Genomic DNA, 16,577 nt, shown 5'->3' on the forward strand with positions numbered 1-16,577 from the left:
TTCCCAGATTATTAATAAATATATGTTACAAACAGCAGCCCCAGCATGAAACCATGGGGGCACCTGTCTTTAAACCTTTTGCCATGGTACAAATTGACCATTTTTTCCTATTCTTTGACTATGTAACAGGAAACAGCTTCTGATCCCTGACAGTTCATCTCACCCTATGACTCCTTGGCTTCCTTAATAATCTCTTAGAAGGGCCTCTATCAAAGGCCTTTTGAAGGTCCAAACAATGCATTCTCTCAGATCCACTATTTTATTGACTCTCAAAGAATTCTAGTAATTCAGAGGAGAATTGTTTTCTTTTACAGAAGCCAAGCTGGTTAGACCACTAATCATGCTAATCCAGGTGTACTGTAACTATTTTTAGTAACTATTTCAACCAATTTCCCTGGTGCTCAAGTAAAGCTGATTGACCTATAATACCCATGATCACCCATATATCTTTTTCAAAAACAGGCACGACATTTGCTACCCCCCAACCTAGAGTACAGCTACTGATTTTAATGAGTGGTTGTATATTTTCTCTTAGGGGACCAGCTACCAATTGCAGCAAAAACGGTCTCCAAACAGAAATTGTTGCGTTACCAAGACTGCCATCCCTTACATAAACTGCAAGTGTTGCAGCTCTACTCAGCTCATTTCAGTGGTCTCACTCTCATGGTTTATTGTTTTTAGCTAACAGAGAAACGTGGTCAGAGTTGAGTCACCACAGACATCGCTCACTCGAGTTCTTTAACATTTACAAAAAGAAGCAATTGTAATGTAGTGCGTATTTTATCCCAGCAGGAGGAATTCAACACAAAACCTCAAAAATGGACCTGGAGACATGAATATTGGGCCCGCATAAAAAGGAGAAAGAAGAGGCGAAAGCTGAAAAGAGAGCAGTGCTGCCCAGGTGTGTGTTAATCCCTTTGAAAAATAAAAAGAGTCCTCTGATACAGGACAGCAGCTGGATGCTGGGGCTTCAGCCCTTCCATCCTACTGCTCATGAGATGCCTGGAAATTTTCCTTCCATCTCCTTGCAGTGCTATTTCTCTCCCCCTCCCACCTCCCTGCAGGTCCATACTTCATTATGAACTCTTTACTAGACAGTGGCAAACTCCTGAGAAACAAAGAGCACAAAGCAAAGGAAATCATCAGCTAAAGATGCCTCTCTGTGCTGCTCATCTCCATTATCGAACCAGAGACTCAGGGCTGGAATGGAGAGTTAAATAATGAGCTAAGAGGACAAGCAGCACCTTTGCCAACATTAAAAGCAAAGCAGCACTGGCTACTTCTTGTAAAAGAGAACTGGATAAATTCATGGAGGTTAAGTCCATTAATAGCTATTAGCCGGGATGGGTAAGGAATGGTGTCCCTAGTCTCTGTTTGTCAGAGGGTGGTGATGGATGGCAGGAGAGAGATCACTTGATCATTACCTGGTAGGTTCACTCCCTCTGGGGCACCTGGCATTGGCCACTGTCGGTAGACAAGATACTGGGCTAGATGGACCTTTGGTCTGACCCAGTATGGCCCATTCTTATGTTCTGCTCACCAGCTGAACCAATCACCCCCACTTTTGTACTTAAAGCTGTGGCTTGACTGGAGACCCAGTTCCTCTATTAATTCATCAGGGAACTATTTTCCCTAGGCAGACTGTCCACACAAGGCCTACCCTCCACCCTCAGCCTTCCATTGGGCTTTAGTGGCCCAAAAGTGGTGCCTAGTCCTGAAAGGTGGACAGATGTGGCGCACAGCCCTCATGCTGGCTCTTTGCACAGGGGTGAGTTTAACCCAGAATGAATACAGCTTGGGCAGGTTTCTCGATATTGCCCCAAACCTGGCCTCAAGAGCCACCCCATGCGTGAGAGAAGGGTGACTCAGTTTCCAGATTCCCTACAATCTCTTGCATCTCTGCTGCATCATATATCTGGATTTCCATGTTAATTTTCTGATGTGAGAGGTCTGATTATGGGGTGAAATTAATGAGCTTGTGAATAGCACTTTTTATTCAGCAAACAGCAAGGTCACAGCATGAGCCTGGCCAGCTGAAAGACCTCAAGCCATTCCAGGCAGCTTTTCCTTTTCTCAGCCTCTCAGCAATCTTGCCCTTCACAGAAACTACAATATGGGCACATCTCTTCTCTCACAAAAGGAGGGATGCATGGCCAAGACACCAAGAGCAGAGCAGCATGAGGAGTGTCCAGCCCGCACTTTCTCCCCAGCCTCCAGAACCAAGTGTGTAACCTTCAGCACGAGAGAAGTCACTCCCCTAAGAAGAGAGTCCCCAGACTGTTCCCAGAGCCATTTCTCATTTAGTGAGATGCTCTGGCAGGCACAAAGCCAAGATCAAATTCACAGATTTTAAGGCCAGAAGGGATCATCATGATCACATAGCCCTGCGTAACCCCAGACAAACTGAGGTGTCCTCCATACAGCTCTACCGTTCTATCTAGATCCTCACCACGACGTGCCCTGGCTGTTCCTTAGACCTGACTGGCTCCCTCTCTAGTCAGAAGAGGGTAGCTGTATAGTCTGGCAAGATAACCAGGAGTGACTTTAGGACCCAACTAATTTTGTTTGTTATCTAACCCAGAGTTTAACGCAGGCTATCTCATAGGCCTGATGACATATCTTACAGATACAGATCTTCATTCAAGTAAAATAAAGGGACGTACATTGGAACCATGTCTACCAAGCACTTCCCACTCTCCACTGGTAATTGCTAATTCCTCTTTGATGGGACACTTGAAGTCACCTATAAAAAGGACACACACAATTAGAGATTTTATACTTTTCATCACAACAAAGCCTTACAAATAGAATTTCACCTTTCAGGCTTTGCCTGCTTTAACCTAGTCACAAACGGGGGTTGGGAAAGAATCACACTCCTGCCACTCTCGAGTGCAGCATTACATAGCTGGCTGGAGCGTTTCAGGAACAGATCACTGACAAAAGGAAAAAATATCAAAGTCGTCTTAATTCAACAGTTTCTCTCTATCTCGTTCTGCAACCTTTGATGTTTCCCTTTCCCAGTACACTTGCACAAAAAGGCAGGTTTTGTGCTGAAATATGTGAAACCTGATCTATGGAATTGGTATGGGTAAGGTGTTAAAAATGAAGGATTCTCCTGGAAAAAATAGCACCATTTTTGATCAGGTCAGCTCACTTTAATTAAAAAATAAGTTCTATTTTGAGTGAAGTTGCAAAGTTGAAGGATTTTGCAAAAATCAAATGGAAGAGTAAAACTCTGAAACGTCAAGGTTTTCTAATTTCCCCAAGAACATTACCCACAGTTTTATGTTAAACGTAAATCTTGTCTTCCTCAGAAACATCAGCTCCTTACCACTGTCAGAGGTAGGAAGTCAGGCTAGACAGACCAATAGACAGAACGTACAAGTTTAGTACTAGAAAGAACAGTACTAGGTTTTTAACCACAATAGGAATAATGAGTTTTATTTCAAAAGGGGATTTTGCCTTCTGAAAAAATCAACTGCCTGACACTGGGACGCTATTAGTAAAATTAAATGCATCTTTCTTTAGTATGCAGGGCTGAGCATGCTGTCCTCACATAGCAAATAGATCAATAGTATCCTAATTGCCTCCAGGCAGATTGCAATATCAGAGTTTAAATGAAAGAATACACCATGTAGCAAGATGTGCAAGGGTTCTGTACATAACTGTATTGTACACCTGACTGGGGCCAACGTTTGACCTAACCTTGCAAGTAACTTTATCTTATTTAAACTGAGTGTTCCTGTGTTTCCATTTGCAGCAGCTGCCAGTATTCTTCTTCTGTTAATTTCTCTGACATAAGAATGGCCACACTGGGTCAGACCAATGGCCCATCTAGCCCTGGATCCTATCTACTGACAGCAGCCAATGCCAGGCGCCCCAGAGGGAATGAGAAGAGCAGGCAATTATTGAGTGATCCATCTCCTGTTGTCCAGCCCCAGCTTCTAGCAGTCCAGGGCTCAGGGATACCCAGAGTATCTTGGCTAATAGCCACGTGGGGACCTATCCTCCATGAACTTATCTAATTCTTTTTTCAACCCAGTTATACATTAGGCCTTCATGACATTCCCAGGCAACGAGCACCACACGTTGACTGTGCGTTGTGTGAAGAAATACTTCCTTTTGTTTGTTTGTTTTACACCTGCTGCCTGTTAATTTCATTGGGTGACCACTGGTTCTTGTGTTATCTAATGGGATAAATAGCATTTCCCTAATCACTATCTCCACATCACTCATGATTTTATAGACCTCTATCAGATCCTCTCTTAGTCGTTTCTTCTCCAAGCTGAACAGTCTCAGTCTTGGTAATCTCTCCTTACACGGAAACTGTTCCATACCCCTAATAATTTCTGTTGCCCTTCTCTGAACTTTTTCCAATTCTAACATAGTTTTTTGAGATGGGGTGACCTGAACTGCACGCCAGTATTACAGGTGTGGGCGTACCATGGATTTATATAGGGGCATTATCTATCCTTTTCCTAATGGTTCCCGACATTCTGTTTGGATCTGTCCAAGCAGCAGCTGTAACAGACACAGCACTATGAATAATCTTTGTTAGGGCCAGCACACTGGGTATAGTGGTGTGGTCTTTATTCCCGTCCCCACCCTAAAAACAGGCCAATTTTTGGCCCCAATCAGCTATCGAATACTTCTAGGCATGAAACCCAAGGCACATCTTTCTACAGTGTGGTAAGCGTGTGCTCTTTACTTTAAATCTCTATGTTGCAATCTATGCCCAGAGGCAGAGAGGAGACTTATTTTTTCATGTTACACGCCAACAGTCCATACACAGTCCTGTACACCAAAGAGCTTTACTACTTGGAGACCCCAGATTTCACGCAGTTTATTTCTCATTGGACATGACCCACATGACTACTAGACTGGTTAATCTGCAAGAACAGGACAGCAAGTCAATAAGCCCATCATTTATCTTGACCAAAAAAGAGCCAACAGAGCACATTTCTCAGTTCGGGCTGGGATGTGGGCACTTAATTCCCATTTGTGCCTCTGAAAAATCTCCCCCTTTGTTAATTAAGAAGAACCATGATTAAAATGAAGCCCATTACGTACGGAATATAGAATTATCTGTGCTATCCATCCTTCCTCCTGCTACAAGCATACGGTCAATGTTGAGCCAGTGATGTCAATGAGACTAGTGCTACATAAAAGCTAGGGATTATTATGATTATGATGTTCATGCTTGAAAACTTTGCTGGATGGGGGCCAGGCTACACTGGGGTGGGGAGGAAAAGATCTGTCCCGCCCTCTAGAAGAGGCTGCAGTTACTTCACCAATATTCAATGGCAAGCACCCAATTAAAGAGAGAGAGTGTTATTGCTTACTTGGAGCAGGGAGACCTCCACATGATCGCTTGTATCTGCTCTCCTTCAAAACCGAGGTGATTTTGTACAGGTGCCGGAACCCCGTTTGACATTCAGAGGCGAAAATAAACTCTATCTCGTCTTGGCGGGTTTGAGGGAAAACGTGGAAGATATCATGGATCTGCAGAAACAAAGCCGTTTGTTCATGGCTATCGATAGGACTTGGATCACAGCGGAGTCCCTGTGCAACTATTACTTCTCACTGATCTGGCACAGACATGCATGTTATACCGTAGTGTAGGGGTTCACCCAACTTCATTCTATGGACCACTCCGGGGAGAAAGATCCTCTCTGAGGCCTAACCCCACACACTCATTCAAGAGGTCTCATTCTGGAGAGCAGATGGAAGGGCTCCAAAAACCACCTACAACCCATAATTTGAGAACCACTCCTGCAATGGATTACCTTGCAGATTGCCATGTACATTAGCCACATGGGCCGTGCAAGCCCAGCCAGTGTCTTCACTCACTGTCTTGCTTTCCACTGTCCTTGTCACCATCCCACTCCTTTAGTGCCAGCCCACAGAAAAAACTCTACCAAGTTCTTTCTCCCCTGCAGTCCCTTGCTCAGATCAGGAGGCAGTTGGAGGGTTCTGCAGAGGAAGATGGGCAGCCTCTGACAGAATGCTAGCTGCAGAGAAGTTCCATATTCAATGGCCTCTTATTTCGAAGTCTGCAAGGCAGACCCTGGAAGGGAAAGGTTATTTCAGAGAAGAATGGTGATCTGGTGTTAGTCACCTTTTGCTTGCTCTCTGGGGACAGTAATTTTAGGTACACGGAGAGAAAAGAGCATTCACATGGTTTCAGCTGAATTGTATGAACCACAGTGGGAAAACAATTAGCATGCTGGGGGGAAAAAAGAGATGATATGCCCACTGGTGCAGCTCACAGCCCCTGAGCGAGTGAGAGACATCTTGATACATTCCAAGTCTCATTTTATGACCACAAAGAGAATACAGCTATATACAAAGTGTTCATTAAAATGCCCTGTTAGAGAGCATGATCACTGCTGAACGATCTAATTGTAATCAGTGTGTGATGTTTCCAAGCCCTACGGGGACTAGACAGTTCCAAGATGGCGGCATTTCAGGGAGATCAGTCTTACATCTGCGCCATACTGCTGCAATGCTGTAAGCAGCTCCCTTTTTATGGTGTTGCAATAATGCTCCGGAATCTCTCATACATTTCACACTGTGAGGTTCTACAGACTGTAGTACAAGTGTAAGCGTATTATATAGGACAGCCCCAATCAGCAAACCTTACAAAGGTATGAGGGTGAGGCACTGTGAATAATTTTAATAAATGAGAGAATTTTCAATGTGATTAATAGATACTGAGGGCCATAACTTTGTTTTAAGTAAAAGGACGGTTTTAGATAGTTGTGATTGGGATAATCACGTGGGCTCTTTGGTTTTGTGCTTAATTCTAGAAAATATTCTGTGCTCCAATAGCATCAGTCTGTCGGAATCTGCTGTCACTGAAAGATCTAAGGAGCTCTTAAGGAGCCTGAGTCTAATCTAGTGCAAAGCTGACAGCTAACGTAGTCTAATAGACTGGGTGCTGGATGGGTTCTAATCTAAACTCTGCTACCGTCCTGCCACATGAATTTGGACATCATTTGCCTTCTCTGCTTTCCTAACCTTTTCCTGGTTGCTCTACATTTGGTATACACTGCAAGCTCTCCAAGGCAGGGACTGTCTTCCTCTGTGTCTGTAAAGCACCTACCACAACGGAAAACTCTATCCGGATTGCACCCTCTAGGCACTACAGTAACGCAAATAATATCAATGCCATTAAGAGTTTGACAAATAATACCCAAAACTACATACTGTTGAAGAGTCTAAAAATAAAATTCTTACATTTATCCAGATGTCTGTTGTTTCTTCATAAATAATAAGTGGCGTAACAGAGTCAGGCACAGCGTCTATTAGTTTCTGTCTTTCCATAGCATCATCTTCTACTGCGATAAATAATGCAGGGGAGACCAACACTATCTGTAGCCGTGTTTGGGAGCGATCCAGCAAGATGGACCAGGCACTATTGCAGAAAAAAATATTAATAATTATGAGTGAATTTTTTCTAAGTATTAGACAGCTGAGAGAATTGTATTTGACTCTCAATAACACCAAGCATTTTGGTGGCATCAGGAATGGTCAATTTCAGATCCACTTAGAAGATTCTTTTAACTTTGGCCAGGTAAAACAAATTTTCCCTCTAGCATTTCAAAGAATCACGTCAGCTCTGAAGTAAAGGTAGAAGAATTAGTTTTGCCTGATTTCAACCCCACTCAGACTCTGTGGTTTCAAAAGTTCAACTGGCTCAAATGTTACCAGATTTGGATTCTGCTTAGGGCAGATTGTGGAAATAGGAACAAAGGAAAGAAAAATCTAAAGAGAAGGAGGAAGCCGAAGTTTGTACACTGAAATTTAAAAGCCACTTGTGAAGATATTTCTAGTGTTCTTGGATGCTTAAAAAAATTATTCTGAAGCTGAAATGGCTGTGTCCTCTCCAGCAGATCCAATCAGCCTGTTGATAGTTACCCATGTAGCCTTGTTAACATTTCTGTAGGAGGCCAACCAACACAGGAAGCAGGCTCCTGTATTTCGTCCATGTTAAAAAAACACAAAAATGTTAAAAGGAGAATGTCAGCTTTTGATCCAAGAAGCAAGATAAATACAATTCTTGTGAGTTAGAAACACTGTACCATCTGGCCTTTAGGGTTAAAAGTTTCATGCAAATGTAGTTAGCACTTACAGTGGGGTTTCTGGCCAAAGCGTTTGGTCAGCAACAATGGTCCAGTGGTTAAGGTGCTAATCTAGAACTTGGGAGCCCTGAGTTCAATTCTCTCCACATCCACAGACTGCCTCTGTGACCCTCGGTAAGTCTCTCAGTCTCTCTAACACTCAATTCCCCATCTGTAAATGGGAATATCATCACTGCCCTGCCTCCCAGGGGGATTGGGAGCTGGGTTCCCTCTAAACCACATGGCCACCCAAGAGTCAATCAAGTGCCGCACATTTGATTAGCAAAGCAGCACACATTCAGCGACATGTGTTCAGGTGCCCTGCCCCCACTGCTCTGCAGCCACATTGCTCCTGCCTTGAAGCCCCTGGCCAGCTGCTCCCAGGATCCTCCTGCTTGCTGTACAGAGAAGAGGGGGATGCTGATGTCAGGGTGTCATCCTCCTGCCACCCAGGTACCCCATCTCCGCAGAGCCGGGGTGGGGAGACAGGGCTCAGGAGCAGGATGGTGCTTCTGGCACTGCTGCGGTCTGAACAGGCCTTCAGGCGAGTGCTGCTGTGCTTAAAGAGACAGCGCACGATCTCTCAGACTTCCCCAGCAGCCAGCACACACATAGTCTCTGTGTCTCTCACACATATACACACACACAGTCCTCTCAACACATATTTGTGTTACTGTTGTTACTTTTTGGTACTTCCCGCAAGGCAAATATATTCTCAATCACTGTATTCTTTCAAAGTGCTGTTATTTCAGTCTTTTGACTGGTCTGCGCATTTCATCATTTTATTTCTCTTCTGCTTAAATTTAATTCTTTGAGTAGTGAGTTATAAAATGCCTAACCTGTCCTGGCTGGAGCAATTATCCCTATGGTAACTTATTAAAAATACATATTATACTTAGGATTTTTGTTTCTACTGGCAGCGCAGATCTGCACATGATCTCGATATTGGTGCACGTAACAAAATTCATTCCACACATGGATCGAAAAAAAATCTGAGGGAACATTCCTTGGGAGGATAAATACATGGAAAAGACTGTGCAAAGCTCAGCTATTATGGTGACGGAGTCAGATAAGTACCAGAGATTGATTTGACTCTCTTTGATTTTGAAGACGTGCTCCCATCCCCTTCTCTCAAACCACGGTGAAGCAACGCATAAAGAGTAGGCTTAGGCCAGAGGGAAAGATAGAGCCCAGAACAGTCCATTTTTAACTGTCTCACCCCAACCCCTGTAAGCAGAGACAGGTTTAACATACGCACTATTTTCCTTCTGGAGTCCATCCAGCTCTCGCAATATACTCGACTCCTTCAAACAGGATCTCAAATGGTTGCACTAGTTCTTTATCCACGACAGCTGCAATCTATTGAAGAGGACAGCAATTCAGTGATACCGAAATAATCTCACCAAGTTACAGTGTGTGAATGTGCATGTGTACACACACACACCCCCAGGTCTCTGACACTAGAATGGGCCTATCCTGTTTGAAACACTGATCCACAGATAAATAATTTGACAACTGCGCATCAAAGAAGTCTGTTTGCTTTGACGTGAGATACTAATTAAATAAAAAGTCATAAATGTCAAATTAATGTAGGAAATAAATGAACTTTAACACTTACTCTTCCTTCAGCATCAACTGTTATTTCAGACATCTTGAAAGTGACCTTTGGATTTGCTGTACCTGTAAAACAGACAGGCATCAGCTGTCACACACAAACTGTGCAACAGACAATGTGTTTGCCTCCAGGAGGACACACCCATGTTTTGAATAATTTCAAAATTCAGCTCATATTGAACTGAAAGAAGCGAAGACCAGAACGCTCTTCGGCTGATTAGCCTAAATGTGCGGTCTATGGAGGGCATGAATTTGGGTCAAGGAAGTAACAGACATCTGAGATTCAGGGAGAGGAGGAGGCAGCAGCTCTCCAGAACAGGTGTTGACCTGTTTAGCCTTGCAGCATGATCTTCACATGCAGTTGTAAGTTAGCTCTCAGCATGCTTCTGTGTCAGTTCTGCCTACCCACTTCCAAATATCACAGTGCTCCAATGGTACTTGTTTCCCATCTTCCTGCTGCAATACACCATCTATAAAAACCCAAGCCTGGCTGCTGGATTCTCTCACTATTCCAAGGGCAGTGACAGGCCCACTGGCTGTAATATTGGGTCAGGAGCACACAAAGTCTGTGGCCCAGACTCTAAGCAGAAAGTGTCTAGTCCTGGAGCGTGCCCAGGAGCACCTAATGCTCCTAACCTCCATGCCACATCACTAATGCACTGCCAGCAGCTAAATACAAAACCCTCAGTGAAACACATGTGATCACTCTGCAGAGTTCGCACTGAGATGTTGCAAAGAGAAACAATGCCACATAGTTAGATAAACATATGAGAGCAGCTCCAAAAGAGGGAAGACATAGCAGTGTGTTGCCAACTCACAAGAGACCTAGGTTCAGTAGTGAACTTAGGACCTACACCACAATGTGGCTGGAAAGCTGGCATGGCTGCTAGTGAGTAGTCTGACTTCCATGGAGGCTGCTTCCTGAGACATATTCAGTCCACAAGCACAGCAGTCAATTAAGGAGCCACACAGGCAGCATCGTTCATACAACCTTGTCTTTGGAGGCCAGGGTGGGCATTACCATAAAACAAGAGGAATACAAGAGCATCCCAGGCGATGAGACGGGGGAAAGAGGAGAGAAGACAGCAATGGTCTCACCTGTTTTGGGATATCTAAAGGAATCCGTCCTCCTGGTTTCCAGCATGGGTGATGTGACGTGAATTATTTCCACCTCTGACTCATCATTTTCTTCATAAAGAATCCTAAGAATTTTGCCTCCAGTGACAGCTAGAAAACAACAAATACATTTCACATTCAGCACAGCTGTAATAATATATGTATCGCACACAGCAGTACTGTTCCTTTGGGTACTAGTGGGGAATCTATATTATATACCACACACTTCAACTATCCAGTAAACTGTATTTGACCTTTCACTACGCCACACAATCTTGAATCTCTTATAAATGCTGTTATCAGGTGGGTTAGTAAAAATCTCTTCTTTCCAGGCTACGTGTCCAGAGCACGAGCTGACCTCTTATGAAAGAGAGAGAGATTAGCCCCTCGGCTATATATTGTATGTACTTCCCTCCCTTTGTTTTTCTCCAATATTACTATAGGGACACTTGTCTAAAAGCAAATCTTCATTCCTTAAGTGGGAGTTTATCTTCCCCTCTGAAATCATGGTTTTGTCTGGGGCATCACGCATTAAAAAGTAAACTGTTGCAAGGTTACAAACAGAGGGTCATACCGGAAAGTGGGCTGCGAAGCAGGAAGTGAAATTAGGCAGTGGTGCTGGAGTCATTTCCACACAATTTCTAGAGAATGTCTGACACTGGCAGACCACATGCCAGCTGATGCCAAGGCCCCAGGCCTGACTGAGCACTGACAAACGTATAGCCAGAAACTAGTCTTGCCTATCTGTGTGTTCGCATTATCAAAATAAGTATTAGATGTTAAGTTGATAAGAATGTGTTTAGTGTTCTATAAAATGCTTGTAGGATGCCTCATGTATTGTTCTCTCTCAACTAGACCCCACGTTATAATATAACAGCAAATATTTGCACTGTATATACCCCTGCAATGAGTAACCCAGCAAACAGAAAGAAGCCTCAAGTAATGTAAATGAAGGACTCTAGTGGGAAGGTGCTAATTCCAGTACATTTCAAAGCAAGCAGTCATCGTGTGTGATGATGGGATATCAATAACTGTAAACACATTCCTCACTCTCCCATCATGAAAGAAAGAGCCCATGTGGGTAGTCAAACTGCCAACTTGTTTTCTGTGACAAGAAACTACAAATATGGACCGAAGAAAAAATTCTTCATCTCTGGACAGTTGGCAGAATAGCTGAACAAGAAAATGGAGATCCCAGAGTTATTCTGGGCAGCCCTGAGAGACTTTTGGAAAACTGGCAGATTATTCCATCTGTTACCATTTGGAATTACAAACTGTGACTCACCTGTGTCTATATATTTTATCTTCTTTAACCTCTCAATAACTCATTTCTTTTTCCTAGCTAATAAACCTTTAGTTAGTTTACTATACAATTAGCTACAAATGTTGTCTTTGATGTAATATCTAGGATGAAAATAAACCTGGGTAAGTGACTGGTCTCTTGGGACTGGGTATAACCTAAATATTTTCTGATTTTTGGTGTAAGTGACCATTTATCATATAGTTCAGCTTACCTGCATGGCAAGCTAGACTGGAGTGCCTAAAGGGACTGTCTGTGACTCCATTGTAAGACTACTCTAGTACTTTGGGAGATCACATTTCGTATTCGGTTGGTGAAATCTAATTATAGAACATACCACCAGTTCGGGGAGTCTGCCCTGTTTTTGACAGTCTGCCCTGAGGTAGTCACTCCTGGCCATGAGCCACTCCAAAGTGACAACGTTTCATGCGTGTCAGACAGACTATATTTAGCAAACTTACTTGGCTCAGCATTCGGACACCACCAGTAGCCAGTGTATCTATCAAATTCCTCCTGAAGCACAAAAGTAGCTACCCCAGCAGATCTGGGATCCTCTTCTAGGTTGGCCAATTCTGAACAGGCAAGATGAGAAAGAGTTAGCTAAGATCTGAGTTTTTCTACTGCCACAGCACCTAAAAACACTCCCATGTTGTGTTTTTCCAACCGCTGGCCAAACTCACCCCCAGGATAAATTGACTGGAAGAGGAAAACAAGCCTTCCTGCTTTCTCAACTTCCAACCAGTTTCTCGACTTTGAATGAACTAGTACTAATGAAGAAAATATTCTCTTTGCACTTGCTAGCTTAACTAAAACCAAAAGTAATTATGGCAAAAGCTTTTCTGCACAACAGAAACTGAAAGCACTTACACTGGGAGAAATGTAAAAACAGTACCAGCATTCATTCCATTGTGAAGACTGAAAATAACATAGATACTTAATGCAGTGCATGACATTGTGACTTATTTACAAAGCTTGAGTTGACCTCAAAAGTTAAAGAAGTTTTCCCCCTGCTTCCATATATCACTGAAAAAGCAGAACCCTTAAACTATTTAAAATTTGAGGAGGGCTCAGTAATGCAGCATTATTTATTTATATGGATTTTAGGAAGTTAAGACCTTAACACAGGTTGTCAGTTTCACATTTAATGGGCTTAGGTTTCAAATGAAGAATGTATTTAACTCTTAAACATAATTTATTTTTAATTGACTTTTAACCACCCCGGAAGTGGGTATTCCCCTGTTCCTTCATCCAAGTCGCACGCCGGTATATCTGTAAATTACAGTTGAGGGCGGAAGCGAAGGAAGAGAAATTATCTGAAAATGAGGCAGAAGCCAGTGGGCAAATCAGAAGCACTTTAGATCACTTCCAAGAGCTTTGCAGCATGTCTGGTCACTGGTGGGAATTCTCCTCCAGTTCTGCCCAGCTCATAGCGCCTACATTCTGAAAGAAACAGTCACAGGGAAAAGGGAAAACTTTGGGTTCAACAAGAAAAGCTTCCCTGATGCATTCAGCGAACGAGCCACCTTGCTAGACTTTATGGACACGGAAGAGAATTGCTCCACAAAGCCAGCAGAAGAAATGCAGAGAATGTGACATACAGATGACCAAATTCAGCCCTGGAATAACAGGGCCAACTCACATGAATTTCAATAGAAGCCATTAAGGCCAGTGCCAAATTTGGTCTACAGCAGTGTTTCCCAAACTTGGGACGCCGCTTGTGTAGGGAAAGCCCCTGGCGGGCTGGGCTGGTTTGTTTACCTGCCACGTCCACAGGTCCGGCCGATCGTGGCTCCCATTGGCTGTGGTTTGCCGCTCCAGGCCAATGGGAGCTGCTGGAAGCGGTGCGGGCCGAGGGCCTTACTGGCCGCTGCTTTCAGCGGCTCCCATTGGCCTGGAGCAGCGAACCACGGCCAGTGAGAGCCGTGATCGGCCGGACCAGTGGAAGTGGCAGGTAAACAAACTGTCCCGTCCCATCAGGGGCTTTCCCTGCACAAGCGGCATCCTAAGTTTGGGAAACACTGGTCTAGAGAATATCCCCACACACCCACACAAGGAAGAAGAGATTAAAGATCTGGATTGTAAATTGAACATGCATTACCGTTATGGACAAAGGTTAGCCTCCTTTCTTCTCTGGTTAGTATATTAGATATCCAGATGTCATTGCTATGGACAAATGCAATCCAGTTTGGATCAGCTGGGCACAGTTTTGGATCCATCCGTATGTTTGGACAACTGGTCTCCACTAAATTGGGCCTTAAGGGCTGTTGCTGTTTAAAAGAAGAAAAGATGAATTAGTCAGCAATATAAAACACGACAGCAGGAGCTGAATTGTGTTATTCTGTTCATCTCCAAAAAGATGGATGGTGTCCATTAAGTACAGATACAAGTGTTACTGGAAGGTACAGTAGCCAACTTCTACTTGCATTCAAATGCTGGAGCTTAGTGTGAGAGGAATCCAACCTTTTTTGACCAAGAAAAACATAAAATACCCACACGCTGTCGGTAGGGAAGCTTCTGCTGCCACAGTGCCTATTGAGGGGTTCCACAGATGCCACACTAACGCCCCTAAGACAGACATCTTTCATCAGCGCTAGCAGAAAGTCAGCTTGTTTACAAAGGCTCAGTGCACTTTAAAAAATTGCACCCTGATGGATGAACTGGCTGAAGCACGCAATTGCCTCATTCGCTAAACCCACTGAGAATGCAGCAGCATCCATCAGATGACATCATTAGACTGACATCAGGCATGTGTTATATTAAAAAGAAATTACTCTGGCTTGGAAGTTGGAGTCCAGCTTCAGCACTTAGGCAGCAGTGACCCCAGCTGCTCTTTCACAAAGTTCTCTTGTCTATTCTGCAGCCCAATCTAATGAGCAGCAACCTTGTAACAAGCAATTTCACGGAAAGACTCGTACACTAAATCATAAATCCGGAGACTGCTACTATGCACATTCCCTTCTCTTCTCCCTTTTGCTCAACGTTACTAGCAGTCAACGTCATATCATTCCCCCCCTCAAATCTCTAGAACGTATTTCAGTGACCCTCAGCATTATTAGTGCATCCATAGGTGGCTGCTTGATCTACAAATCTCATTGCCTTGAGTCTTCTGCAAACAAATTCCTGACAGTACGTTAACATGAGGATTAGCAATGTGCATGAACTCACAGTAAATCCATGAGGGCCACCGTCTTTTACGTGGTAAATTCCACTGCCAGCCTGAAACAGAAAGGTGCCGCTTTCTCTGTGATAATCGTAAGAGGCAATCCCGACTGTCCCAATGCGCTTTCTCTCTCGCAGTAATTCTTCTTCGCGAGAATACATCCCGTAGTCTAGAGAAGCCTGAATAGGAAGAGAGAGGAGAAATCATCTGGCTTGCTTTACTTTTTACTTGGTATTCTCATGTACAGAAAGCATCTCCTCTGGCACCAAAGAGCCAAAGATGGCTGGCAGCTTGAGTAGCATCTCTGGTAAACAAAGAAACGAGTTAATCCAATGAGAATCCCACTGGCTGCAAGCAGTCTGCTCATGCTTGAGTCTCTGTCCTCGTACCAGTAACTCTGGGCCAGGTTCAGATCTCACATCATTGTAAACCCAGTTGTAATTCTGCTATCAATTTAAATGGAGTTATTCCCAATTTACACCAGGGAGAACAAGAGCAGAATAAGGCCCTGTCTGAGCAGAAGTCCTGCTGATATGAGGTAGAGGTTAGAGTCTGTTTAATAGTGCCCCTTTGGGTGGAAAGGAGGGTAGGCGCAGAGAGTGCCCCTCTGGCTTTTATGTCTAGCAGTTTGGGAAGTCTCCTCGCAACAGTCTTTGGGGATCTTATTTGAACCAGGGTAACAAAAGTTTGTGAAGTCCCTTGTAGATGCAGCCATTTTCTTTGTAGGATCTGCGCTACCTTTTTCCGGTGTTGGTGCATGGGCAGACATAGGCCAATTTTGTCCCGGGAGTTTTACATACACCCTTTGAGCCAATGAACAGGAAAAGAGAGGAGAATGTTCCTTCCTGCTGGTCTCAGGTCTGATTTCTCAAAGGAAGGATGGAAGCCAAAAGTAACCTTGGGTTGGCCTACACACAAGTTGCATTGGTTTGACTTGCGGCTTGCCTACATAAGAAAGTTGCACTTATATAACTTGAATTGTTCTAAACACAGTTAAACTGGTGCAGAAAGGCTGTCTGGACACAGTTCAGTACAAGAATAGCTTGTTTTGGTTTTTTTTAAAACCTGCTTCTAATCAATTTGAGCCAGGGGTGGCCAACCTGAGCCTAAGAAGGAGTCAGAATTTACCAATGAGCCACAGAAATATGTCAGCCGCCCCCCATCAGCTCCCACAACCCAATCCCAGCTCCTCCCACTCACTGGCAGCCTCGTTAATCAGCACCACCCCCTCCCCCCCCACCTCCCGATCAGCTGTTTCATGGCA

The 16,577-nt window shown here is 43.9% G+C and overlaps 1 protein-coding gene across 7 annotated transcripts in view; it reads right to left on the bottom strand.

The window, feature by feature from the left end:
* Positions 1–16,577, bottom strand: part of DPP8 (dipeptidyl peptidase 8) — a 41,019-nt gene that overhangs the window by 14,737 nt on the left and 9,705 nt on the right. For 6 of the 7 annotated variants that reach the window (XR_007776277.1, XR_007776276.1, XR_007776278.1 and 3 more), the window contains exons 5-13: positions 15,319–15,492; positions 14,252–14,420; positions 12,615–12,725; positions 10,836–10,964; positions 9,742–9,803; positions 9,382–9,482; positions 7,240–7,417; positions 5,343–5,502; positions 2,664–2,743 (exon numbers count right to left, since the gene is read on the bottom strand). Coding sequence is in view for 4 of the 7 variants with exons in the window: in XM_050967463.1 (XP_050823420.1) it covers positions 2,664–2,743; positions 5,343–5,502; positions 7,240–7,417; positions 9,382–9,482; positions 9,742–9,803; positions 10,836–10,964; positions 12,615–12,725; positions 14,252–14,420; positions 15,319–15,492 (1,164 nt within the window). In the remaining 3 variants the exon portion in view is untranslated. Of the gene's footprint in view, positions 1–2,663; positions 2,744–5,342; positions 5,503–7,239; positions 7,418–9,377; positions 9,483–9,741; positions 9,804–10,835; positions 10,965–12,614; positions 12,726–14,251; positions 14,421–15,318; positions 15,493–16,577 lie in introns of those variants that run through there. The other variant, XM_050967466.1, reaches the window with a different exon arrangement.

This window comes from Gopherus flavomarginatus, chromosome 9 (assembly GCF_025201925.1).
Source record: "Gopherus flavomarginatus isolate rGopFla2 chromosome 9, rGopFla2.mat.asm, whole genome shotgun sequence".
Lineage (NCBI taxonomy): Eukaryota > Metazoa > Chordata > Testudines > Testudinidae > Gopherus > Gopherus flavomarginatus.